Raw genomic sequence first — 24707 nt, 5'->3', positions numbered from 1 at the left:
CCTTTTTTCTTGAATTTTGTTCAGTTGAATGGGTGATATTATTAGAACCCAAGACTCAAGACAGTTCTGTGAACAAAGTCTGCAATTACAACTGTAACACAACCAAGCCTTGCTGGGGCAAAAAAAGGTACAAGCGTACGCTACATTAAGTGCCTAAACACAACTACAACTCAATTCTTGAAAACAGATTGAGATATCCCCTAACTCATGCAAAGAACTCTGTTCTTGACGTATTTCTTTACTCTGCAGCAGAATTCCATCTTGGATTTAATGTCCAACAAATAGAGAGGTGAATCCCTTCTTCAAACATAATCTGGACACAGTAAATCTTGGTGTTTCTTTGAACCTATATATTGTTGATAGACGCAGCTCAGACCAATCTGCATAGAGTGGATTTGAAACACTTCCTCCTCAAGGAATTAACTCCCCGATTGAGCATATCATCCCACTTGCAGTAAGGTTCACTAATGAAGAAATAACTTGGTACTTTCATCCAAATTCTTTTTGTAATGAGCACTAAAAAAAGATATGATCTCAGTTTTCTATACAATTTATGCAAAACATGCATTAAGTATAATCTTCATAATCTCTAGGTATCAATCTATCCCTTTTTGAAAGCCAAATCCTCATTGGCCAACCAAATAATAAAAGAATGCCTGGAAATTGAAGGGACAGTTGCACAGACTAAAATAAATTGGATTCACTCGACTGTGGGACATTTAGTTCTAATCTTCTCCCAAGTAATTTTACAGTACAATTTACCTGTTCTAGAAGGTAAACAAGAGAGAGAATCCTCACCCCCCAACTTCATCTCACACAACCTGGATTAAATGGAAACTAGATACTCATACTTGCCTGGTAGCTAATGCCAATGACCTTCAAGAATATAAAAAGATAACTTGATATTTGCATCATTATAGACTATCTTAAATATGTACTTAGGAAAAAAGAGGCCCATCTCGATGTCAAAAATCATGCCAAGTGAATTTTTCTTCCATCTCCCACAATATGCTTGCATTGGTCTTGAAAAATATTTCTCATTTTCAACAATTTCCTCTAACCCCAAGAGCAATCTAGTGTTTTTTTTTTCCTTTCCAAATATAAATATAATGTCTATATTATTAAAACTTGAATTTTAAGGTAATTTTTTGAATATTTATTATTTTTATTGCTTTTTTTAGGGTCCATATCTCTTAATGCCTATTTTATTTGTATTTTTTAGGCCAATTAGTCCAAAATGGACTTGAATGGACCAAATGACCTAAGTGAACTGAAATGGACTTTATTAGATCGAAGTGGACCAAAATAGACTGAATGGACCTAAGTGAACCAAAATGCTACGTTGATATGCCTCAAACAAAGAGTAGAAATAATAAATACTACATTTTAGCTTTTAGATATTATATAGGTTTGTAAGACTTATATGTAGTAAAATTTGTGAAAACTAAGTATCACTAAAAAAAAAAATTAGGAATTTGTTTATTATGTTGTTAATGTGAAACTAATCAATCATGTTACTTTGTAAATTTTTTAGTTAGTAAACAGTATCATTTAAATGTTCTTTTCATATTAAAAATTTAAATGAAAACATTCATATGATGCATTATTTAAAAGATCTTATTGTTTGATTAATATTAATTTAAAAAATGTTTAAATGACTTCATGTACTAATAGATTTGGACAAAATAATTAAATTAACTCCTTTAGATTTTTCTTAATAGATCTTACCATTGGAATAGAATAAAGTGGACTGAAGTGGACAGAAATACTAAAGTCGATTGAAGTGGACCATATTGAACCAAACTGGACAAAAATACTAAAGTGGATTGAAGTGGACAAAAATACTACGCTAATGTGACTTAACAAGAGCTTAGTTTCTTAGACTTGATTAATTAGAATAATAAATATTAAAGCAGCAGAACATGATGAGGAACTGCTAGCACACACAACATTAATGAATCTTTATTTACAAATAGCACTTAGTACTCATCAACAAAAATTTCCCTTATATCTGTATCAAGATACTACTTTGCTTGTATCCAAAAAAGAAAAAAAGAAAAAAAGATACTACTGTGCTAGTGTAACTTCTGGACAACTATCAACAGTACAGGTCAAGATGTCCCTATAATCCCGAGAGATTGTGAAAGAGTCATACACTTTTCCATCCCTGCTCTTCTTATATTCAAACAAAAGGTGTGAATGATCAAATGCGGTAAGTTTGACGAATCCGTTATCATAGTCTTTATATATACTCCACGTGGTATTGATGGAAGCAAATTCATGAAGGCTTGCTCCTCCTCCTCCAGCAATCACATGAATCGTTCCCTTCAAGGGGCCTATATAGTTGTGTTTCTCTTGACTGGTGCAGATATTCTGCAGCAAGAAGAAAAAAGATATAAATTACCAGTAGTCCTAAAAGCTTAAGTTTATAGAAAAAAGTGAATTTTTAATTAATCGCTTAGCTACTATTCTATGTTGTCCCTCATGATGCTTAGACTACCCCTCAAAAAGTGAGTCCAACACGTGAAATTTTTAACTTTTGAATGGGGGGTAAAGTGGAGGCATGGTTCAAACTTAAGATCACCTAATCTAATACCAAGATAAACTACCACTTATCCAAAAAGTTTTAACTGATAGTAAAGAGTGGATTTTATTACTTAACCATTATTTTGACAATTAAATTGTTGTTTAAGAAATTGCAATGTCTGTGGTGGTACCGAATCTATGCAGTGCAAAATGTAGGAAGAAATGACTATGGTACAGCTTTGTTATGCATGATCATACCTCGTAGACTGGGCATGATCTTTCATAATTGTGCACATGGCCATAGAGGGCAATGTCAACCTTGTACTTCTGCCAAAGTTTTTCGAGGTCCTCCCTTCCCATTGGTTCCTCAAATGCTCCTTCTTCCACATAAAAGTCCACAGAAGAATAACCTAGTACTCTATGTGCAAGAAAGATTAGCCATGGTTGTCTTTGTCTGTCAACTGATGCGAGGCAGTTCTCAATAAACTTGTATTGCTCTGATCCCTCTCTCCAATCAAGTTCAGTGTGAGCTACGCAGAATCGGAACATGCCATAGTCAGTGGAGTACCTGGAAACAAGTAAGTGTTCATCAAGAATCCCACCCCTTCTCCCTTCTTGAACAAGTAAATTTTTTAAAATTTTTATGTGGAACCAATTTGGCAGCTGGTTCTTTACAGCCAAAAATTGGAGAAACCCACATTAATAGTGAATGTAAGACAATGCATTTGGGAGTAATTTCAGAATTTTTGAAGAGTGGTTTTGAGTTGTGAAGACGCATATGTTTTTTTTTTGGGCGAAATTAAAAGAATGTTTTAGAGAATTTCTAGCTGTGTTGGAAGATATTTCATGCAGTTGGGATCCTAACAATACTATCACACTACATACAGGTCAAAGGTATGAACTGAATGAGCAGCACCTATGGCTAATAGTGAATATGACAGATGAATAAAGCAAAAAATTACAACAAAGTTCTTTATATCTGAGTATTACTTTCATACCAGAAATTAGCCCTGTTCTCAGCAGGGACATAAAACATGTTCTCGGCTAACACACCACACTCTCCTCCTGAATCCATGTTCTGGTAGAAGGATCCAGTTCCTGGCCAGTCACGCTCATGGTTACCACTGCAAAGACATTAAATGATGTCACATAAGAAAAATCAGAATATGTCTACATGCTTAATGAGATATTTATGCATATTATGACAAACCTTCCAATCATGTAAGGCTTAGTTGATGCAATTGGCTCAATCTGTGCAGTGAACTGGTCCCACTGTGCAATATAACCCATAGCATAGACTATATCTCCAATATGGAAGACTATATCAATGTTATTTAAGTCTTCAATAAGCTGCTTAGTAGTGTTCAGAGATGCAGGCTGGAAATCTTCAAATTCAAAGGAACCATCAGCTTCACCCTGCAAGGTGGACAATTAAACAAAAATCTTGTGAGATTGCATCAAGTACAATTTGGATATACAGTATGCTGAAAGATGAAAAAGGCCAAAAAAGACTGGTAATTGATATTCAGTTAAATTGAAACCCGCAGCCACACATCCTTAAGAGGGCGAATGTATAAATGAATAGTCCTTTACGCAATGTGACATTTGTGAATGTTAACAAAAGTAAAATATATTTTTGAATTTTAGAGGTTAAGGAAGGGGGATTAATATTATGTCAGACAAATTTCATTAATCTATTTACATGTCCTTACATAAACAACAAAATGCTACACTTAATAACCACTGCAACAACATGCATACATCAGATGGTATTGAAGTCTCTAGTCATTATAAATGGGGAAATGGGCTTTATTCATATGCACACACAGTCTTCCAAGAGATCCCACACCTTTCCAATTCTCAAAAAAGAGAAAAAGAGTTCACACCTTTCCCATGTCTCCAAATATGATCACACGTTGCAAAGAATTTTGACCAGGATAAGGAGACGCTCTAAACCAGTATTCTTGACTCCAAACACATGTACCATTAAACAACCTATGCCCCAGCTTGTATGTATACCTGAATAATCAATAAGAAGAATCGGAAGTTAAAGTAGCAAGCAAATCAAACAGAAGAGGGCTAAAATTTTAGCACGTGCAAGTCCAATAATTCAAGGTTCATTCTATTACAATCGAATCCATGTAGTTAAAATTGTTAACGTTTGGGATCAAAATACTTTGTAAGAGACCATATATAAAACTCATTGGGATAATTCACAATGAAAGACAGAAAAATACAAAGTTCAGTTCTTATTAGCCCATTAAAATTTCACTTTATGTTTGTTTTTCCCACCTGCTAGCTTTCGCGGTGCTTCCAACAAAGTAACCAGAAAAATATGACACAACCAGAAACAACATAATATGAGCAAATAAGTTATAACATACCCTTTGTTGGGCCACAACTCCTTCAAAAAACTGGTGTGTATGTATCCAGGGTCACGCCATCCTACTGTCCTTGCTGGTGCAGCTGTATGGATAAATGACTAAGATAAATTCATCTATTTTCCAAAAATAACAAGGAGAGAAAAAGTCTGAGAGATTTTAACATATGAAAAAAAAAGAAGAAGTAATATTACAAGAGATCCATAACAGAAATTTCCTTGAAGGAATTAAATTTACTTCTACTTTAAATTTTCTTTCTTTTTTATGACAAATTGTGTGATGTATCAGACTCCAGGGTACACTGATGTCATTGAGTTCCTATTACAAAATCAAGTTTCTGGAATTCCATTACCAAGATTGCAGTGGTTTGCCTACCCAAGATTATTTTCTTTCAAAAAACCAACAGATCTACCTGAAAAGACAAAATTTAAAGGTAAAATGGAAATTACGCACCACACATGGTGTTCCGATCAAAAGTAAGTGTCCCAGCAGGGGATCTTACTTGGGCTCCTCCTTTTGGACCCCATTCTACAAAAGGTTCTGCTTCATCAATTCCATATCCACTTGTCCATGTTACAGTCATCTGAAGATCATGCGAACATTATACATTATTTCCTTGACATGTTGTAAGCCACGCCCCACTCCCCACTAAAAAATATTAATATTAAGACCTAGTGTAACAGTTTGTGAACAAATGAATAGCTATGTAATGGAAAGAAATACAGGTATAGAAAGAAAACCTTGCTGCGTAGTAGTTCCATACACAGACAAGTAGAGGACCTTGTCATTCAGCTTATAGAAAGTAAAAGCTTTGAGATAAAAATCAATACAGATATTGAACTTACTTCATTCCAAACTTTTCCTTGTGCTAGGCGGGGATAGACTGGAGCATTTGGATTTACAAAAGCTACCTTGTTTGACACTGCCACTAGCTTTGGCTGTTATGAGAAATGATAAACAAATAAATAAATTGTTAACAAAATCAAATGCAGGGGTAATGGATAAGGAAAATGCTAACGCTCCTACCAATTTTATTACAAAAGTCTTACAAAATGATGTGGCTCTCTAGCATCACTCCTCGTATAAAGCATTTAAAGTTTTACAGCAAATCATATAAGAAGTGATATGGAAAGTAAATGACAGATTATAATTGCATAAGTCAAACAGAATTAGGTTCATCATGTGAAGATGGAAGATGGAAATGGATGGTTTTTTTCTTCCCATAATTTGGTTCTGTGGAACATTTAACAATGAATGAAGTTGAACCAGAAATGTAACTCACATGGACAGCTTCAGACTAATTAACTCACATGGCAAGTGCTGCGGAAAGAACGAGAGTTATTTGACCAGTCAAAATCACTCAACAAATTTCATTGGCAGCCCAATAAAGACAAGGAAAAATCCAATGCAAATACCACATGCAAAAAGAACCATGAATGCACCGGTTTTGGTCGATTTGGATCATCTTGACGATACCAAATCAAGAAGAGGATAAATAAAAAGAACATAGGTAGAGAAACTATGAAAACTTTATATTGCAAAGGGTTTCACACAAAGAAATGGCACTAATGTAACTAAATGGTTAAAAAGGATTTGTGTAACCAGCCCAAAGTTGTTGGGACTAAAGCTTTGTTAAATAGATTTCACAGATGCTGGAAAGCAGTTCTTATTATTAATATTCTTGTATCTAAGATTCTAAACTACAGCACATCAATCTTCTTTTTGAAGCAAAATAAGATATAGGAGACTCTGACTAGCCAATGCATTTGTTCTATATAATTAGGAGCATGTAAAATGTACAAGTCACTAAGGACACTATGTAGACCATAGGACAAGGACATAAATAAGCATACATTTGATATGCCTCCGGTGAAGAGTGCAAAGGAGATGTCTGATCTCTGCTTAATCAACTGAAACTTCATTGACCCTTTTCCTGTTTTTGTGTAGTTAGGGTTGGTGTAATTTGCATACTTATACTGCAAAATAAAAAGTATAATGTTAAATTTTTGCTCTTTTTCCACTTCATATAAAAGCAGGCCATGAAGCTACAAAGAAATAGACATTGCAAAGAAGTGTGACATGAACCTTGAGAGGTGCAGTACACAACATTGGAGGTAGCACATATGGGTTGTCTTTGGGGCATGTGGCAGCGCTGCAAATTGAGGAAAAATAAATGTATTGGGATTTAGGTTTGTGTGGGCAAATTCCATGTGCCAAAACATGTGTTAACGAGGATTATAAGCATTGCAATTTAATTAGGTGAAGTTTTCAGAAAAGAGCTGCTTGAAGATCTCAAAGTTCAGAAAGCTTGCTTGAGCGAACTCAGGCCTCACTCAAGCAGATCATTAAAACCAAGAGACTTCACTTGAGCGGGAAAATATATTTCACAATCCTAATTCTACTTGAAGACTGATTTAACCTAAACTTTGACCTACCTATTAATACCCTTTGAAGGACGACTTTCAAGGTTGAGGCTCATGTGCCAAGAGCATTCTAAGAAACCCTCTTTGCTTGAGCCTAAATAGAAAATATATCTCCTATGTTTTTTCACCTTGTGAGCCTAAATTGATTTCCATCCAAACCACAGAAGTTGTTAATCCTTGTTAGTTAGTTCACTAATAAACCAAACTTCCGGATTGATGCAGATGAGTTTGTTTATGAAGGAAGTTCTATAGAAGGACTCTAGAGTTCTGGAACCACTGCAGTGGGAGGCCAATAGGTTGATTGCTAAGGAAGTAGAGTCTAGTCTAAAGGTTTTGTGAGTATCAACCATTTGTAACTGTTTCTTCTATAGTGGAAAGTTTTTTCAGTAAAATCCTTGAATTCATTTTATTGTTTTTATTTTTGCTTTGGACTGTAGTGATTATTATTGTGATTGTGTTAACTGAAAACCTATTAATATTGGGCATACACGGTTATTAATCCATTAATTATAATATTGGGATCAATTTTAGAATTTTCAAAGTGCTTCCAACTTAATGATCAATGCCACTAATTTGAACAAATGCATGAAGAAAGATATCAGAAGAAAATCATTCTAGAGGTTCCTGATTGTATTCAAAAGCCATATATAAGTTCTGACTATGGCGAAGAAATTTATATTTACCTGAAATTGGCAGGAGAAAACACTGCAATCCAATCATCATTAGATGGGGTTGGAGAACTAAAGTCCACTGTCACCCAGACTGTAGTTTCCCCCTAAAACAGTGAAAATCTAGCATCAGTTCTAATTAAAACACAAACTTGAGGCTGTTTCATCCCAATTTATAACAAATTGTGATGATAGGTGTCAACAGTACATTCCATCTTTCAAAACTTATAATTGAGAAACTTGTTTCCATCATAGGTTGATGCTTTCAAGGTAAGGAATGAGAGAAAAGAGACTATAATTAAAAGCAAGTTCTTATTGAAGCTTATATACCTTCACTCCAAGAACAGTAGGAGTGACATTAACATAGGCGCGGTCATCAAAAGCATATGTTGTCTTGTGAGTAGCAATTTTGGAGAGCGGGTGAACTCCATGTGACATTGCCTCCTGAAGGCTTGCAAGACCCAACAGAACAAATGCCAAGGTGCACATTTTCAATACTCTCTTCCCACCCATCACCTGATACAAAAAACAAAATTTGATAAAATTAATTCTATGCCAACCCAAGAAATTACTTGCAGGAAAATGCTAAAGCTATTTCAACAACATAATGAATAATGGATAAAACTCAGGTAGATTCTCCAATTAAATTTAACCATGTAATTGCATTGACGAATGAATCACATGATTAAATTTAATTGTCATTTGAAAAGATCATTCTTTTTACATCAATTCAATGTTGTGGTTGAACAGTACATAGTTTGGCTTAAATAAATATTTGAATTACTTTTTATTTTTTATGATTGTTGTCCCATCAATTTATAAGACTTATCAGGTAAATTTCATACTATCCTTAGCATCACTCTCACTTGCAACTCCAAAAGAGCCTTACACACACAAAAAATGTCTACTTTTCTTCTTATACTTACTGATAATTTGGCTGTTCTAAAAAAGTGGTCACAGAAAAAACTAAAACAAGCAACTGGGTATCCAATTCTAGCACCCAACAAAAGATTTTTGAAAAAGCAAAAGAGGGCTAACTGGGTAATTAAAGAAACTGAAGTAAGTTGTACAGAAAAGGAAATAGAGAGAAAGAAGTGATCACCTGTAGAAGATGCTATGGTAGAACCCTCACTCTCAGAACAAGTACGTGAATTGGAATGTGGATAAATGTGTTGGCCAAAGTAATAAGAAGTAAGAACTGTACTGCATGCTGAACAAAACATTTTGGTGGTCCATTTTTGTTAAATAACTCAGTTTCCATTTTTTTTTCCTTGTTTTTCTTTTTTACTTATTAAGTATAGTTGCAATAATGTTTTTAATAAAATAAAGTCTATTGTTCTACACTTCAAAAGTTATCTTTTTTTTTTTCTTGAAATATTACAATTTTAAGTGAATTAGCTATTAGTAATAGTAAAAGAAATGTTCATAAAACCTAATTACAAAAAATTAATTAGTATTGCATCTCTAATAACAGGACAGACGGTTTTCAAACAAAAAAAAATTATAATATACTAAGCTAAATAATTCATATTTAAATATTAAAGAAAAGTACACTTAAATTTGTCATCTTTTAAGCAATGTATTGACCCAATCCTGTCCTTTAAAAAAAAAAAAGAACTATTTTTTAAATTAAATTTAAAATAGTATTACTCTGCCACATGATTTTTAAAATGACATTGCTTATAAAAAAAAATGGCGAGGGAGAGACAGTTGCAATACTTTTTTCGAAAAAACAAAGTTGTATATAATATTGTATTATTATGATTATTATTGGCACGATTTTTGACATATTGTAAAAGAACCTTAGAATCTTTGAAGGAAGATTCGACTGTGGTGCGATGTCATACAGACACATCAGATTTTAATAATTGAGTGTTTATTTTAATTTTTGGGTGTATATGTATAAATGATTTTCTTTAAAGAAAAAGTATAGTTAAACAAATATGAAGAAAAAGACACGCACAGCCATCTCGAACAAGTGTAAGAAGGGGACAATTAGAGTAACTTCTCTAGTTGGATGTTACTGTAGTATGATTTTACTCATTAAGTTCAGACTTGCAAGTAAGAAAATCGGGTAAGTCATAATTGTTATTTTAACCTCACGAGGGCACTAGTAAGCAATGAGCAAGAGGCATAGGGTTCTTTCCAAATGCATCCTTGCTAATCTCAATTGAAAGCAATCCCTCTGTCCCACCATCTCGAACTTATGTGCATGAATTGTGCATAATTAATAAATCAAGAGTTTTATTAACGGGTAAAATTTAGGTGTAGATATATAGATGTTGTATTTTAGATTCTCTAGTTAAATTGAAATACATAGTTATATTGAATTTAATTATTTTATAAAAAAATATATAGAATTGTTTGTGCTGTATACTTGTATTGGTCAAGCATTCATGTATCTTAATTTGATTGGGAACATACAGTATTTTATATATAATACTCAGTTAAATAATATTTTGTACTTACTGAAGTGTGCTCTAAGGACATGAGTTAAGTTGTATTTAATTCTCATTAAATTATATTTTGTATATATGTTTTAGAAAATAAAATCAAACTTCAAACACATATTAAGAAAAAGACACAACCATGGTAAATCTATGCTTATAAACTAATGAATAATTGATAAGTTTTTTTTCCCCTTCAAAAAATAGGCATATTTAGCCCATAATTAAACATTTATTATTGCTTAAATTCTGCCCTCATACCACTCCTTTACAAGACCCATTTCATTTTTGGGATTAAATATTTCAAATTGGTGTATCTACTATCTAATGTCACATTATCTAAAACTTTAGATGACATAATATCATATACACTTTTAGATACAAGAAATAAGATCTTACCCGTAAAATGAACTTTCTCAATTTTACTTGAAACATATGATCCTTATACTTACAAAACCTTAACTTATGGATCAGTCACAATATATTACAACTCATAATTACATTTAATAATAATTTTAAGGGTTAACATCCAATTATATTGTATCAAACGAAAGTGGTTCCTATATGCATGCATCGGACTTACTTGGCGGGATTCATTTTGATCAACATTCATGTATTTCAGAAAATATAACATTGTAGAGAATATTTTTGATCTGCTAAATTGTAGAGAATATAATACTATTATAAATGTGAGGTTAAATAGCTCATATTTGCAAACTAAAGGAGCATATATGTCACCATTAGCAATACCCAATAAAAGAGTCATGACAAATATAGAATAAACAAATAGAAGGCATCTAAAGTTGAAATCAAATAGTTACAGCAGCCACCCAAACCATATTATCTGTCTCAATCCTCTAATCTGATTTAGAAAACCATTAAGTCTGCAAAACTCCTAGACTCAAAATTGAGATCTTTGAGAACAACTTTTGAGAATTATAAATGAACCCTATAGGAATGACAATGTCTCCACTTTCACCAAGAGTGTGAGAGAAGTGTTCCAAATAAGCCCTTCATTGGTAGTTTGTATCGCCAAGAGTTTTGAGGCATCCTACAAAAATAGCAACATCCAAGAGAGCCAGATTCCTAGCAAAAAAAAAAAGTATAAGGAGAAAGCATCATGTGCATATTAATTTCTTATCATATCACCTGGATGTATATACAAGTTCATTTTTTCTTGGGGGAAATTACATTTTAAAAATTTAAACCCTAGAACTTAGGGGTAGTTTTGAATTAATGTTGAGATTTTGGTTTCAAAACATTAAAAAGACAAAAGTGAGCATTCCAATTACAATATTACTTTTTTTGATAATCCAATAGTTGGGGGATAGGAGATTTGAACCCTAGATATCTCTGTTGAAAATACCAAGAGGTGCTAGTTGAACTGCACGGCTCTTGGCCATTCTGAATATAGTTGGATTATTAAAAAGAAAAAGGCAAAGCATTACCCTGCCTAAAAATTCTTCAGCAAAGAAGACTTTTGGTGGGAAAGGTAGTGAAACATAAAGTAGAAAAAAGATAAAGGCACTGCAATTTATGTACCTCCAAGAATCATCTTCAATTGAATTTTTAGTCCCCATGTCCCGCTCCAAGCATACCCTAATCATATCAAACCATATCAAATTTCATATGCAAACATATAAAGTCACAAAGAAAAATCTCACATAACTTGGCTAAAGTCCATGTCGTAACCAACAGACATAATTTTTTCCAATCTATTATGTAGAAATTCAAATAATCATCTACTTGTGTTTTAAACACATAATAAGTTGGAGGAGATCCCTGATTTGAAAGAAAACTGTCAATAACAAAATAAGCATGGTTATGAACTAACCTCGTCCAAGGCAGTTGTTGCTGCTGTTTGCCCCATTCTTACAAACACAAGCAAATGACTGGTCCAAACCAGCAAAACCGCACAAGCCACCACTTGCTTCACAGTCCTTGCACGTCTCAGTGTCATATGAATCATTATACTGCAAAGAGATTCCGAATTTCCATTTCATTGGATCCCCCTCATCATCCCCAAACCCGTAGATTGATGTATATGATGAGCATTGGAGCTTAGGAAGGTCCAATGCATAACCTGAGCCAAGGCTAAGTGGTGAGTCATAGACACAACATGTAGAAACAGGTGCATTTTGTGGCAAACCAATGCCTGTCACTCCCTTGCAAGAATACAGCCCTCTACAAATCCGAGAGCCTGATCCGGTATCACATAGTTCTTCATCAGCATCAAACACAGGAGACGTTGTTGAGCACCCGAGCAGAACGAAAATATCATCAGATGTTATAATGAAGGGGCTCGTCCTATCTAAGATGAAGCTTCCTGAGTTTTGCATTGAAGAACAGGTTGACATGAGGGGATCTGTGACAACTATGGTGTTGCTCGGGTAGTCGATTGAGGAGATAGTGTAAATGCCGGTGCCAGTAGAGAATTGTAGTGTCCCGGAACTGCATTTTATGTATCTGGCAAAGACAGGATGGCCACATCCAAATCCAGTGCCGAAGGGGTACTTTATGGGGATGTTGCCACATGTGTCATCACATGTACCATTTATTGGGGTGTTGTGTGCTGTGGCTAAGACAGTGTGAACTAAGGGGAGCAAGAGCAGGATGTTGATGAAGAGCCATGCAGTAGGGGTGAGTGACATTGGTGAAGGTTTTGGTAACAGTTTGGAGGTTCATAAACATGAAATATGAAGCAAAGTAAAAGAAGTGGTTCACTTGTGTGTTTCATTTTTTAAGAGACAAGGGAGGGGCTGGCAGACTGTTCTTTTTCGGTGGAGGTGATCATTTTCAACGTTGTCCTTTTTCCTTTTTTTCTTCCTAAAAAGATGTGCCCATCTGTTATGGGTTCTAGCTAAGCAACATGCATTTACATCAACAGTAAGGACTAAAGATAAAATTCAGCCAAAAACGGTGGGCTCAAGGGTGATACAAACACATTCACATTTACACCTTTGTACCTAGTGGTGTCCAAGCGCAGATTGTGGATAGCCTTTAAGCCCACTTGCACACAAAAACTGAAAAAGAGCTTTAGAAATGGAGAAAGGGTTTACTTTTAGGAGCACCCAAAGAACAGAAGAACATCACTTACTTATTTTAACAATTTAAGTGCCAACACATCCAGGTGCATAGTAAACTTACAACATAACTATTACAGGTTAAATAAGCCTTTCTTTGATCTCAGTTCAATAATCAAAACAAGAATGAAAACTATACTGCCCATTCAACTGCTTACAATTACAATACAAGGGTTTTAATTTATGCTAGTGTGGGGGAAAAAATCACTTAAAGTTCCAGACTACATTCCAATTTGGAGAAATAAAATATCAAACAGCAAGTTTTCCTATTGCAGCTTTCGGCCAAAAAAAGAAGAAGAAGATTTTAGAGTTGCCCTGCATTCCCAGTGAAGCTGAGCAGCTTGAGAGAAGCCCCATTATTAAGTACACTCTTTTAACTGATTCCCTCCATTAACACATAAATTTCCACACATTCTGCCAAAAAGAGTTATTAAATTAATTCTAATCCACATAAAAAACCTGGTTAAACTGCCTCAGCAACATTATTGAACTTATTATGAAATTATGAAATTCAACACTAGTAACTGATACAATTTCAAAACTTCCCTCCAGTGTGGGTGGGGCAGCCTCTGAGCTTTGTATCACGAGCAGAAGCCTTGGTGAACTTAGAAAAGCAATAAGGTCTTTCATTTTCCTTAAGTTCTCGTTCAGTTACATTTGAAAATGCCAAGCAAATGCTTCTCTGCATCGTGAGCAATTGCCTTGCTCAACAACATCAAGTATCAGGTGCTTCTGCAGTTCCTGCTTCAAACCAGCCCAACTTTTGGGAATGCTCTTATAGACCATATATTTCAACATCCTCGCTGGATTCTCACACACTATTTACCATGCTTTAAACTGTGATTTTGAGCCCAAACAAATGGGAAATAAAGCTACTTTTGATGTACATGCATCCAAATGAGCCCAGTTTTAAAAAGAGTGAGCCAATTAGCAAGTACCTTTGCCTAAAAATTCCAATAAAGGTGGTTGTTAATCAGCCAGAGATGTCAACAGAAGCTCAAATGGAGAACCTGGATGCTGGGAACTGTTGAAGTTCATGCATTTAGACCGGCCCAATTCTTGAAAGCAATAAGTGATTCCATTTTTCTAAAGTTCCTCTTTCTCAATTTTGCCACTTTGAGTTTTTTATGGGTCTCCATAAATGCTTGCTTGTACCTCCACTTATCTACAAAGATCTTCATCTCCTGAGTCTTCTCCACAACTTGCATCACTGCATCAAAGAAACCTCCCTTAACCAGAGCATAAAGGAATGCATCCACCAGGGTGTGATCAAATTTGACCCCCTTCTGTCCATCGCTGGAGACTTTTCGTTTAACCTCATTCCAAAGCATTAAAACGCTGAAATATTTCTCCACAGTCACATACCCATTAATTAGGGACAAATATGTCTGGTCATTTGGTTCAAACTGGAGGAATATCATCCTTCTCAAAGTCCTCCTAGCATCTTCTAGCCGCCCAGATTTACAAAATGCATGAATAATTGAATTCCAGTCATGGGTTCCCACTTCAATTCGAGGATCCTCAACAACCTCATCTAAGAAGGCTGCCATCAGCTCAGGCCGATGATTCTCCATTAAGCCAGTCATTATAGTTAAGTAACTCCCCTTAAGTTCAGGTATTCTTGCTTCCCTCATGTCCCTAAACAAAGAAAAAGCTGATGGAAAATCTTGGCTTGACATGGATGCTTCTATCAGAGCATCATAGATTTCTACATCCAACTGAAGACCCAAATTACTAATTTCCATGACCAATTGAGTAGCTTCAGCTGTTCGATGCTCTTTGCAGTAAGCCTTCAAGATTGGCACATAGACCCCAAGCCCCACGGAACCTCCCTGAACATCCATTTCCTCAAGAATACTGTGTGCCTTATCGGATAATCCAAGTTTAACACAGGCATTAACAATACCATACCCAACAGAGCTATCAACCACAACATCTGAAGCCTCTAACTTTTGAGCTTCAATGATCAAAGTTGCTAAACCCTTAATACCTCCATTGTTTAGAAATCCCTTAACCACTTCACAATAAGTTTCTTCACCAAAAATTGTACTTTCTCCCTCTACCTTCAAGCTACGCAGAATAGTTTTCGAAACAAATTCTAAATTGCCCAACTTAACATACCCACTAATCAAATTGCTAAAAAAGACACTTTTATTCGAAAAACCAAACCCGCCCATCAAATTTTCCAACTCAATTATCTTTTCCTCAAGCCCCTTAAGTGCATACAAATATGCAAGAAAGCCAAAACTCGATTCATCGGGCCTAATTCCCAAAACCGACATAGTTTCAACCACATTCTCTGCATCACTCACGGATTCAAGCTCACAACAACACCCCTCCAATGCCGCATTACAAGCCGGCAAGTCGGGTTTCATAAAATCCAGCTTCTCATCCCTAGCAATCCTACAACACTCGTCGAAAACCCGCAAAAAGGCAGCAAAGTTTTTATTTTTCCTAGTGATTTCAACTACCACATTGCCCCACAACCCAAATGGCACAAAATACCTATTCTTAAACATACATCTAATCAAAGCAAAAGCAGGTGCAGCAGTGTTGGCAATTTTCATAGAATCCAAAACTCTCACCAAAGTTTCAAACTTTAACTCATCTGGGTTTTTCTCAATGATGTAAATTACAGAAGCAAAAGCCCTCTTGAGGCTGTGAATGTCACTGAGCGAGGACAAGTGGGTGATGAGAGAGTTTGTGAGAGACTTACTTGGGAAAACAGAGTTTGCAGTGAGAGTCTTGAAGGACTTCCAGGCCTCATCAGTGTTGTTTGTGATAAGGGCTTGGTGGAGATTGGTTTCTAAAGTGGCTATGTGGTTTTGGGTCAAAGGTTGTGGCTTTGTGTCTTGTGAAGGTGTTTTGGGAAGTGGGGTTGTTGTTTTGTTGAGAGAAAAAATGGAGGGTTGGAGAAAGGAATAGAGAGTTGGGTTTGGGGTTTCAGGTGTGGAGGAAGAGAATGGTCTGTGGGAGAGAAAGGAGAGTGTTTTTGCTTTTCTCCACATTCTCTCTATTGTTCTTCACTGATTTCTTCCAATTTTCCCATATTCTAGTTCTGCTGTGGTTGTCGTCTTGTTCTAATTCGTGGGTTCAATAGCTCAAATCTCATCCGTTTATTCAACCCAATGTCTCTTAAATTTTTTTTTTTATTTTTAAGAAAGTTTCATCTTGTCGTCTCATACGATAACTTTTTATCGGGGTCAAACGCCAATTGATTTTTTAGTATTGGTAGGACTTGAATTTTAAATTTTTTATTTAATTATTAAAGATTTTACTAGTTGAGTTAATTAAAATCAACTAGATTATTGAAAAGAATAATACTAGAAATATAAACTATTTTACAAAAAATTTCATAAACTGCTGATGTAGCGAATGATTATTGATAAATAAAAAAAATGATATTAATGATAAGTGAAGATGATAACTAATAAGAGATTATCCACACTAATATTTTATAAAAATATTATAACATAGTTTGTCCATTTAAAAATGAACAACCGAAGTAGACTTATTGCTAACCGATCCAAACCAAAACATAGTGGTCGGACTTCAACGGAAGGAAACAGAGTTAGGACTTGAGAGGTTTTGAAAATTTATAATTATTTTGTAAACCATGTTAACAACAGCTGGAATAGCTCAGTTGGTTAGAGCGTGTGGCTGTTAACCACAAGGTCGGAGGTTCAAGCCCTCCTTCTAGCGCCTAACTGTTTTACTCTTTCTTTTTAAATGTTTTTTCTTTTTCTTTTTCTTTTTAAATGTCTTAAGTTCTTAGTTTTTTTTTTTTCTTTTTAAATGTTTTTCTATAATTATGTTCTCTTAAATTTTTTTTCTTAAGTTATCTTGAATGTTTTTCTTTTTCTTTTTAAACGTTTTTCTTTACTTAAGTTCTTAGGTTTTTTTTTTTCCTATTGTTTTTTTCCTTCTAAATTTTTTCTTTACTTAAGTTCTTAGGTTTTTTTTTCCTATATCCAAAAGTCAATGAGGCATTTTGTAAATCATACGATAACTTTTTGATATTCTTTTTTCATTTACCCCCTATTGTTATAGAGTAATCAAAAGCTAGGTCTATTCTGACTTGTCTACTTAATGATTTTGAAAAACTTTCAATTCTATAATCATGTGAATAGTAATTGTGTGACCAAAAATAAAAAAAATTGTTGATACCTAAAAAATCACAAGAGAAAAAGCCCAGTCTAAGGAACCAAATCATGGACCTCATGTGAACATAAAGGACCCATGATTCTATGAGAACACTCTTGTAGAAGTGGCTGAAGAACCAAGAAGAATGGGCAAAAGCCCAATAATGAAAAAAGAACAAAGAAAAGACCTTGAATAAGCCCAAAAAAAAGGTGCAAAGAAAAACAAATCCTCAAATGAGACCCATAAAGCAAGCCTAATAGCTTCACCAAGGAAACAACCACAAAGGACCGAGTTCCCTTTGTAGAAAAGCCAAAAAAGGACGAATGATATCACGAAACCTTGAAGACTGAAACTGAAAACCAACTAATCCATGAGAAAAGGATTCAAGAAACCTTGACCAAAAGGAATAATGGAAGAAGAAAGATGCCTAACAAATTTAGGAGTTCACCTAAAGAAGCATCTATACAACTTTCAAGAAGAAGACTCAGTGCGTAAAGTCTTTATCAATCCAAGAGAACCTTTGAAGTGTCCTTCTCCCAGCCTAGAGAAAGGACCCATTCTCATTAACCTCGACTAATACTAGAACCACCTAGGAAAATCAATTAAGATACTTTTAGAAACAAGTTCCTAGGAAAACGAAATAAGAATAAGAAAATGAAAGAAAACATCCAGAGCCTCAAATCTAAGGGCAAACGACAAGACCAAAGTAGAAGGAGAGAATAGTAATTTTAGGTCCTCTAAAACCAGTATAAAAGGAGGAGAAAATGACCATGGAAGACAAAAAAGGAGTGTAGAAAATATAGCAAGTATAAAAAACTTAGAAAAGCATAGAGAAAAGAGAACTTAGGTCAAGTTCCAAAATATATAGATATTAACCAAGGTGTTAATATTAACAATTACGATAGTAAACAATTACTAAATTCAACTTATCTTACATATATATAATTACTAAATTCAACTTATCTTACATATATATATATATATATATATATATATATATATATATAAGCATCCACTTGTAATAGTACTTGGGGGATCCACATTGATCCAAGGACCCAAATTTCACAAGTCTTGTTAAGCCTTAGAGGCTACTCTGTGAAATTTGAGGCTTATGGACTTTGCGGTCTTGCCTTCATAAAGAGTTGTATTCGGGATACCTGATCGATTAATAAATGTCCATTGAAGTATTCATACTTGCTAACGTCATTCTTATTACCTAAAGTTCCTACGTACATACATATATATATATATATATATATATATATATATATATATATGTATGTATATGTGTGCTTTTGTGTCTTGAGTTTTTTTCTTTTTGGTAAACGACGACGATGCATTAAACAAACTAAACAGCTACATCAAGTTCAAGACACATCCTGTTAAAATAAATACCATTATGATCATCCTCAAAAGCATTATAAATGTCCACAGGTGGACTAACAAAAGAAATAAAATCTAAGTCCTGAGTAGCACCCATTCTAGCAAGCAGATCTACGCACCGATTGGCTTGGTGGTAGCAATGATTAAACTAGATCCACTGAAAGTGAGCTGCCAATTACCTGCAATCATCCAAGATGGGAGAAATTACATTGTTTACATAAGCAGCATTTTTAAAGACATCCACCACAACTTGTGCATCCAATTCAACAATAAGATAATCAATATTTAAGTTGCAGCAGAGCAGAAGACCATCTCTGAGCCCCCATAATTCTGCTGTGAAGCTGTTAGTTGACCCAATGTGTCTGGTGAAGCCTGCAACCCATCCACCCTATTCATCCCTCACTATACCTCCACATCCAGCTCTGCCTGGTCTAGTCTACCCATGCATGAATGATCAGTATTAAGCTTCTTCCATCCTATTGGAGGTCTTTCCCTTCGAATACTCCTTATGGTGTTGCGGATTAGATTTCTAGGAGAGAAAGGAGAGTGTTTTTGCTTTTCTCCACATTCTCTATTGTTCTTCACTGATTTCTTCCAATTTTCCCATATTCCTAGTTCTGCTGTGGACGGAGGCATTCATTGACCAATGGGGGCAGTGGCCCCCCCTTAATTTAAAAAAAAAAAAATTATATATATGCATTAATTTTAGCAATTTTGTTCTATAAAATTACATTTTACCCCCTTAACAATATTATTGAATCTTTTTAGAGTAACGTTGAAGATACAAATTTATTTACAATATTTTTATAAACTGTTGAGGTACAAATTCTTATTGGTTCCCATCTGGGTTTATTACTTGCATCACTTTTTTACTTATCAATAATCACTCACTATATCATCAATATACTTCTAGCACTTTTCTCATTTTAAAGGCCATTAAAAAAATTTATAGATCTAAAATCTAAAACAACATATACTAGCCCAAAAACATTTGTACAACAACAAAAATCACCAATAGCAAAGCTAAAAAAAATTAAGTCTAATTAACAAATTTTACTCAAATAAACAACTGCCCTTTAAAAAGTTTTAAATAAAATAATTTTGTCTTTACCTAGCAAATGCACATATTAAAAACTAAAAAAAGAAAAAACCTTCACGACTAAGAAGCTGCCAAACTAGAGGTTAAAGTCGCCCCCTTTAACTTAAAATCCTGACTCCGTCCTGGGCTGTGGTTGTTGTGTTGTTCTAATTTGTGTGGTGCAATAGTTCAAATCTCATCCGTTTATTCAATCCAATGTCTCTTAAATTTGACACTTGATCAAATTTGAAAAAAACCAATTCACCCCTAAAAAATTTCAAAGAAATGGATAGCTGTGTGTGTATCAGTGTATGTTTATTTCTCGGAAAAAAAAAAAGAAGGATACAAGGGAGATGGCTAAAATCTTTATTTTACAAGTTCGATGTTATAGACTATAGTGGTGGTCGAAACCTATGCGCTAAATTAGACAAGCTGTTGAATTTCTGGTATTAGCAAATAAATGTTATTATTGGTAACTGGTAAGAGCGAAGTCTTTAAAGTATGGTAACGATTAATACCAAATGCAACTGCTAACTATCTAAAGCATGCTTTTTTAATAACCTGAGATGAAATATATGCTATCAAAATTTTTCCACAAAAGCATTTTTCAGTGTGTTGGAACATTCATTTTTTGGTCAAACGCTCAAACGGACAGCTCCACATGGTTCAAACTTTCATCATTAGGAACCTAATGACAATCCTTCGAAATTCAACGATAAAATTACCCTTCAGATGTTATAGCCATGGTTGTCAAAATCGCGATCCAGATCGTAGAATCGCACGATTTTACGATCCCACCTCACCAAAAAGTTTTAAATCGTAGCAGGATCGCAAAAATGTTAGGATCGTAGGTAGGATCGTGTAGAATCGTATAGGATCGTAGGATCGTATGGGATTCTACCGATCCTACCATTTTGCTTGAATTTTTTTTTTTTTTTTTTAAGTGGGATTCATTTGGGTAAACCTAAACCCACAAGCCCAACAAGTTTTAGAAGCCCAATAATGAATTGAAGTCCCAAATTTATCCCTATGTCAACATAAAATCTCAAAAAAACCTATGGTATAAGTTTAATGTTTTCAAAAACAAAACATTTTCTTTCTTTAATCGTTCCTGTTTTTTTAAACTGTTGTAGAAGCCAATTCACTTTTAATATTAACATACTTATGCTAAATTAATCATCTATTTGTATCGCCTTCACAAATGTTGTTACATAAAATCTAATGATGTACTTGTGTTTCACTATTTGTAGGCAACCATGTTTTATATAATTTTGAAGTGATTATTTTTATTGAGTTAAGAAGAACTATTTTTTTTCATAGAATAATAAGACCTAAAAAAGTAAATATCAATTTTAGAACCAAAAATAAAAAATAAAACCACACAATTGAAACCAATGTCATTAAACCATTAGATTTAGGAACTTTACCTTAGAAATAACAGTTTTAGTACTCACAACAGTGGTGTTTCTAACTTCATAGAAAAGAAAATGCATTTTGTAGAGTCCATATTTTTGTAGTTGGCAAATACGATAAATGTAATCAATTCATAGTGTTTTTGGTGTGTCTTAAGTGGGTTAAAGATGTATTTTATAGTCCAAGACAAAGACCCAAGTTCAGATCAAGAAAGAATCAAGTTTAGAGCAAGAAAACTAAAGTTTCTATCAGTTTGATTGCTAGCTTGATTCTGGCTAGACCGTATAAGATTTTCGATTTCAAACTTGACATCTAGTTCGATCAATCGAGATTGCGATATTATCAAAAATATAAAACGTGAAAAATGCCATAACTAGCCCTTTGTCAAAAACACAGCATCTTTCAGCCCTGTTAATGGTGAGCCATCACTGCCTTTAAGCTTTCTTAACTTAAGTTTAACGTTTAAAAAAAAAAAAAAACTTAGTCAAAAACCCAAAGACCTCTCAACCCTCTCAATAATGTTGCCATGAGCCATTGCTGCCTTTAAGGTTTCTGGTAATTTGTTTTGGTAGTTAGTACTTAGTAGTTTATCATTTATTTGTACTTTGTTAGCTTAATTCCATATTGTTGTATTGCGTATATGATTTTGACAAAGCTTTTAAGGTTTTTATTTTTCTATTTTGTTAACTAAATTAAGTAAAATTTGAAAAATTATGAAACAGGATCTTCATTATTTGATTAGCTAGTTTACCTTAGATTGATAATTTTCTTTTAGATTACATATTGTAAAATTGTAGTTAGCTAGTTTTTATATGCTAACTAGCCTAACTTATTTTGGATTTGGAACTTAGAATTTGGAAAACATTTTTCATATGTGTAGATAATATTTTGGTACTTAGTTGCTAATTAAACATGTACTAAACTTTTTAAATACATTATGTCAAAAGTTAAATATATTTTGCTTCATTAGAATGACATAAGAACGATGTAGTACGTGCAAATTACATTTTATGATGCAATTTTTTTTTAATAGATGGATTTATATTTTAAGTAATTATATAACATACAAAGTCACTATCAATAGGTTTTTTGCTTAAAATCTGAAAATAGGTAGGATCTTACGATTCACGATCCGATCCTACGATCTCCGATCCTATCTACCTCCCACGATCCTACGTAGAATCCCGATTTTGACAACCTTGGTTATAGCCTTACAGGCTTCAAGCGTCTGGATCATCTCATCTGTTCTATGATTTGAAAGAACAACACCAATGCATTAATGGGCATTCTCTTTCACTTGCTAATGATATTCACAAAATTGCTAATAAATTATTACACACGCAATATGAACATCGTGTCAATGCTTGAATTGAAAATGGTGGCAAAGTTCATTAACAGTTTATATATGGTACCTTTCATCTACATATGGGGCTGGTTGGAATTTATTGAGGTTGAAAATGTGGCATATATAGTTCATGCATGTTTGAAATATTTTCACCAAAAATTGCAAAAGGAATAAGACATCGAAATTTAAGAGCTTCTATCAGTATCATATTATCACGTAAATGTCCTGTAGCATCTTATAGAATAAAACCCAGTGAACTAAGAAAATCAGAGGGGGTGTAGACTATATGGCAAAAGTTACATGAAATTACAATGGTTTGCAGAAAAAGTAAGCCTCATCTGTCCAAGAATAATCCTAATTTGTATGTAAGGTAGGGACTTGAGAGGTTTTGAAAATTTATAATTATTTTGTAGAATGTGTTAACAGCATCTGGAATAGCTCAGTTGATTAGAGTGCGTGGCTGTTAACTGCAAGGTCGGAGGTTCAAACCCTCCTTCCTGCGTTCTTAGGTGTTTTTTCCTTTACTGCTGAAGAATATCATAATATTGCAATTTTATAACTTAGGTTTTTCTTTTTAAATGTTTTGTTTTTCCTTTACTGCTGAAGAATATATATTGCAATTTTATAATTTAGAAATATTAAGTTCTTAGGTTTTTTTTTTTCTTTACTGCTAAGAATATTATAATATTGCAATTTTATAATTTAGAACTTAAGTTCTTAGGTTTTTTTCCCAATAGCCTAAAGTTGATGAGGCATAAATCATATGATAAGTTTTGGATATTCTTTTTTCCATTTTCCCTCTATTTTTGTAGAGTAATCAAAAGCTAGGTCTATTCTAACTTGTCTACTTAATGATTTTGAAAATTTTTCCATTCTATAATCATGTGAATAGTGATTGTGTGTAACCAAAAATAAATATTATTGATACCCAAAAAATCACGAGAGAAAAAGCACAGCCCAATGTACCAAATTATGGGCCTCATGTGAACATAAAGGACCTATGGTTCTATGAAAACACTTTTATGGAAGAAGCTGAAGAATCAAGAAAAATGGGCAAAAGCCCAATAGTGAAAAAAGAACGAAGAAAAGACCTTGAATAAGCCCAAAAATTGGTGCAAAGAAAAATGGGACCTTGAATGAGACCCATAAAGCAAGTCCAATAGGTTCGCCAAGGAAACGACCACAAAGGACCTAGTTCCCTTGGTAGAAAAGCTAAAAAGGGATGAAAGACATCACGGAGTCCGTTTGGATAGAATTTATTTTGTTGAAATTGAAAACTGAAAACACTGTAGTAAAATAATTTTTAAATATGTGAATAGTTTTGTGGGACCTATTTTTAATGAAAAAGTGGTTAAAAAGTGAAATTTGTGAGACCCATGAACAGTGCATTTGTACACTGTTCATGGCTGAAAAGTCAATATATGCTGCTGGGTAAAAAAAAAAAAAAAAAAAAGCAAAAACGTAGACGCACAAACGGCGGATCCAAACGCCCTCCTTGAAGACTAAAACTGAAAACCAACTAATCCATGAGAAAAGGATTCTAGGAACCTTGACCAAAAGAAATAACGGAAGAAGAAAGATGCCTAACAACTTTAGGAGTTCACCCATCCGAAAGAAGCATTTATACAACTTTTAGGAAGAGGACTCAGTGCATAAAGTCTCTAACAATCTAAGAGAACCTTTGAAGTGTCCTTCTCCTACCCTAGAGAAGGGATCCATTCTCATTGACCTCGACTGATGCTTGAACTACCTAAGAAAATCATCTTCCATGAAGTTGAAAGCAATTAAAATACTTTAAAAAACGAGTTCATAGGAAA

General features: G+C 34.1%; 3 protein-coding genes and 1 non-coding gene across 4 annotated transcripts; 1 reads left to right on the top strand and 3 right to left on the bottom strand.

Annotated features, from left to right (window-relative positions):
- Positions 1 to 1937: 1937 nt before the first annotated feature.
- On the bottom strand, positions 1938 to 9205 carry LOC142627822 (putative inactive purple acid phosphatase 1). Its single transcript, XM_075801718.1, has 13 exons — positions 9101 to 9205; positions 8329 to 8514; positions 8014 to 8105; positions 6993 to 7059; positions 6761 to 6883; positions 5753 to 5845; positions 5361 to 5490; positions 4911 to 4992; positions 4413 to 4545; positions 3737 to 3942; positions 3525 to 3650; positions 2785 to 3094; positions 1938 to 2373 (listed from the first exon to the last, which is right to left on the bottom strand). The coding sequence occupies exons 2-13, from the start codon at positions 8509 to 8511 to the stop codon at positions 2068 to 2070; spliced, it is 1851 nt and encodes a 616-aa protein (XP_075657833.1). The 5' UTR covers positions 8512 to 8514; positions 9101 to 9205; the 3' UTR covers positions 1938 to 2067.
- A 1949-nt stretch (positions 9206 to 11154) lies between these two features.
- LOC142627821 (pentatricopeptide repeat-containing protein At1g69290-like) lies at positions 11155 to 16608 on the bottom strand. The gene is made up of 3 exons (XM_075801717.1): positions 12280 to 16608; positions 11988 to 12044; positions 11155 to 11531 (listed from the first exon to the last, which is right to left on the bottom strand). Exon 1 carries the CDS (start codon positions 16534 to 16536, stop codon positions 14563 to 14565), a length of 1974 nt encoding a protein of 657 aa, XP_075657832.1. The 5' UTR covers positions 16537 to 16608; the 3' UTR covers positions 11155 to 11531; positions 11988 to 12044; positions 12280 to 14562.
- LOC142629228 (uncharacterized) lies at positions 11459 to 13096 on the bottom strand. The gene is made up of 3 exons (XM_075803187.1): positions 12280 to 13096; positions 11988 to 12044; positions 11459 to 11496 (listed from the first exon to the last, which is right to left on the bottom strand). The coding sequence occupies exons 1-3, from the start codon at positions 13094 to 13096 to the stop codon at positions 11459 to 11461; spliced, it is 912 nt and encodes a 303-aa protein (XP_075659302.1).
- Positions 16609 to 17156: 548 nt separating the features above from the next.
- Positions 17157 to 17230, top strand: TRNAN-GUU (transfer RNA asparagine (anticodon GUU)). The gene has a single exon. It is a non-coding gene; the product is annotated as a tRNA-Asn (tRNA).
- Positions 17231 to 24707: the final 7477 nt, after the last annotated feature.

This window comes from Castanea sativa, chromosome 3 (genome assembly GCF_040712315.1).
Source record: "Castanea sativa cultivar Marrone di Chiusa Pesio chromosome 3, ASM4071231v1".
In the NCBI taxonomy this organism is placed as follows: Eukaryota; Viridiplantae; Streptophyta; class Magnoliopsida; order Fagales; family Fagaceae; genus Castanea; species Castanea sativa.
Note: the sequence above shows the minus strand (reverse complement) of the source record. Positions and strands in the feature narration are given on the sequence as shown.

Bases quoted from the DNA above. Each gene is read 5' to 3' on its own strand.
- LOC142627821 (XM_075801717.1), bottom strand. From the start codon at position 16,536: ATGTGGAGAAAAGCAAAAACACTCTCCTTTCTCTCCCACAGACCATTC.
- LOC142627822 (XM_075801718.1), bottom strand. From the start codon at position 8,511: ATGGGTGGGAAGAGAGTATTGAAAATGTGCACCTTGGCATTTGTTCTG. The intron at 8,106-8,328 runs GTATATAAGCTT...TCACTGTTTTAG, and splicing joins CTACTGTTCTTGGAGTGAAG to GGGGAAACTACAGTCTGGGT. The intron at 7,060-8,013 runs GTAAATATAAAT...CTCAATTTGCAG, and splicing joins TTTTCTCCTGCCAATTTCAG to CGCTGCCACATGCCCCAAAG.
- LOC142629228 (XM_075803187.1), bottom strand. From the start codon at position 13,096: ATGTCACTCACCCCTACTGCATGGCTCTTCATCAACATCCTGCTCTTG. The intron at 12,045-12,279 runs GTTAGTTCATAA...TGATATGATTAG, and splicing joins CAACAACTGCCTTGGACGAG to GGTATGCTTGGAGCGGGACA. The intron at 11,497-11,987 runs GTACATAAATTG...CTATTTTTGTAG, and splicing joins ATTGAAGATGATTCTTGGAG to GATGCCTCAAAACTCTTGGC.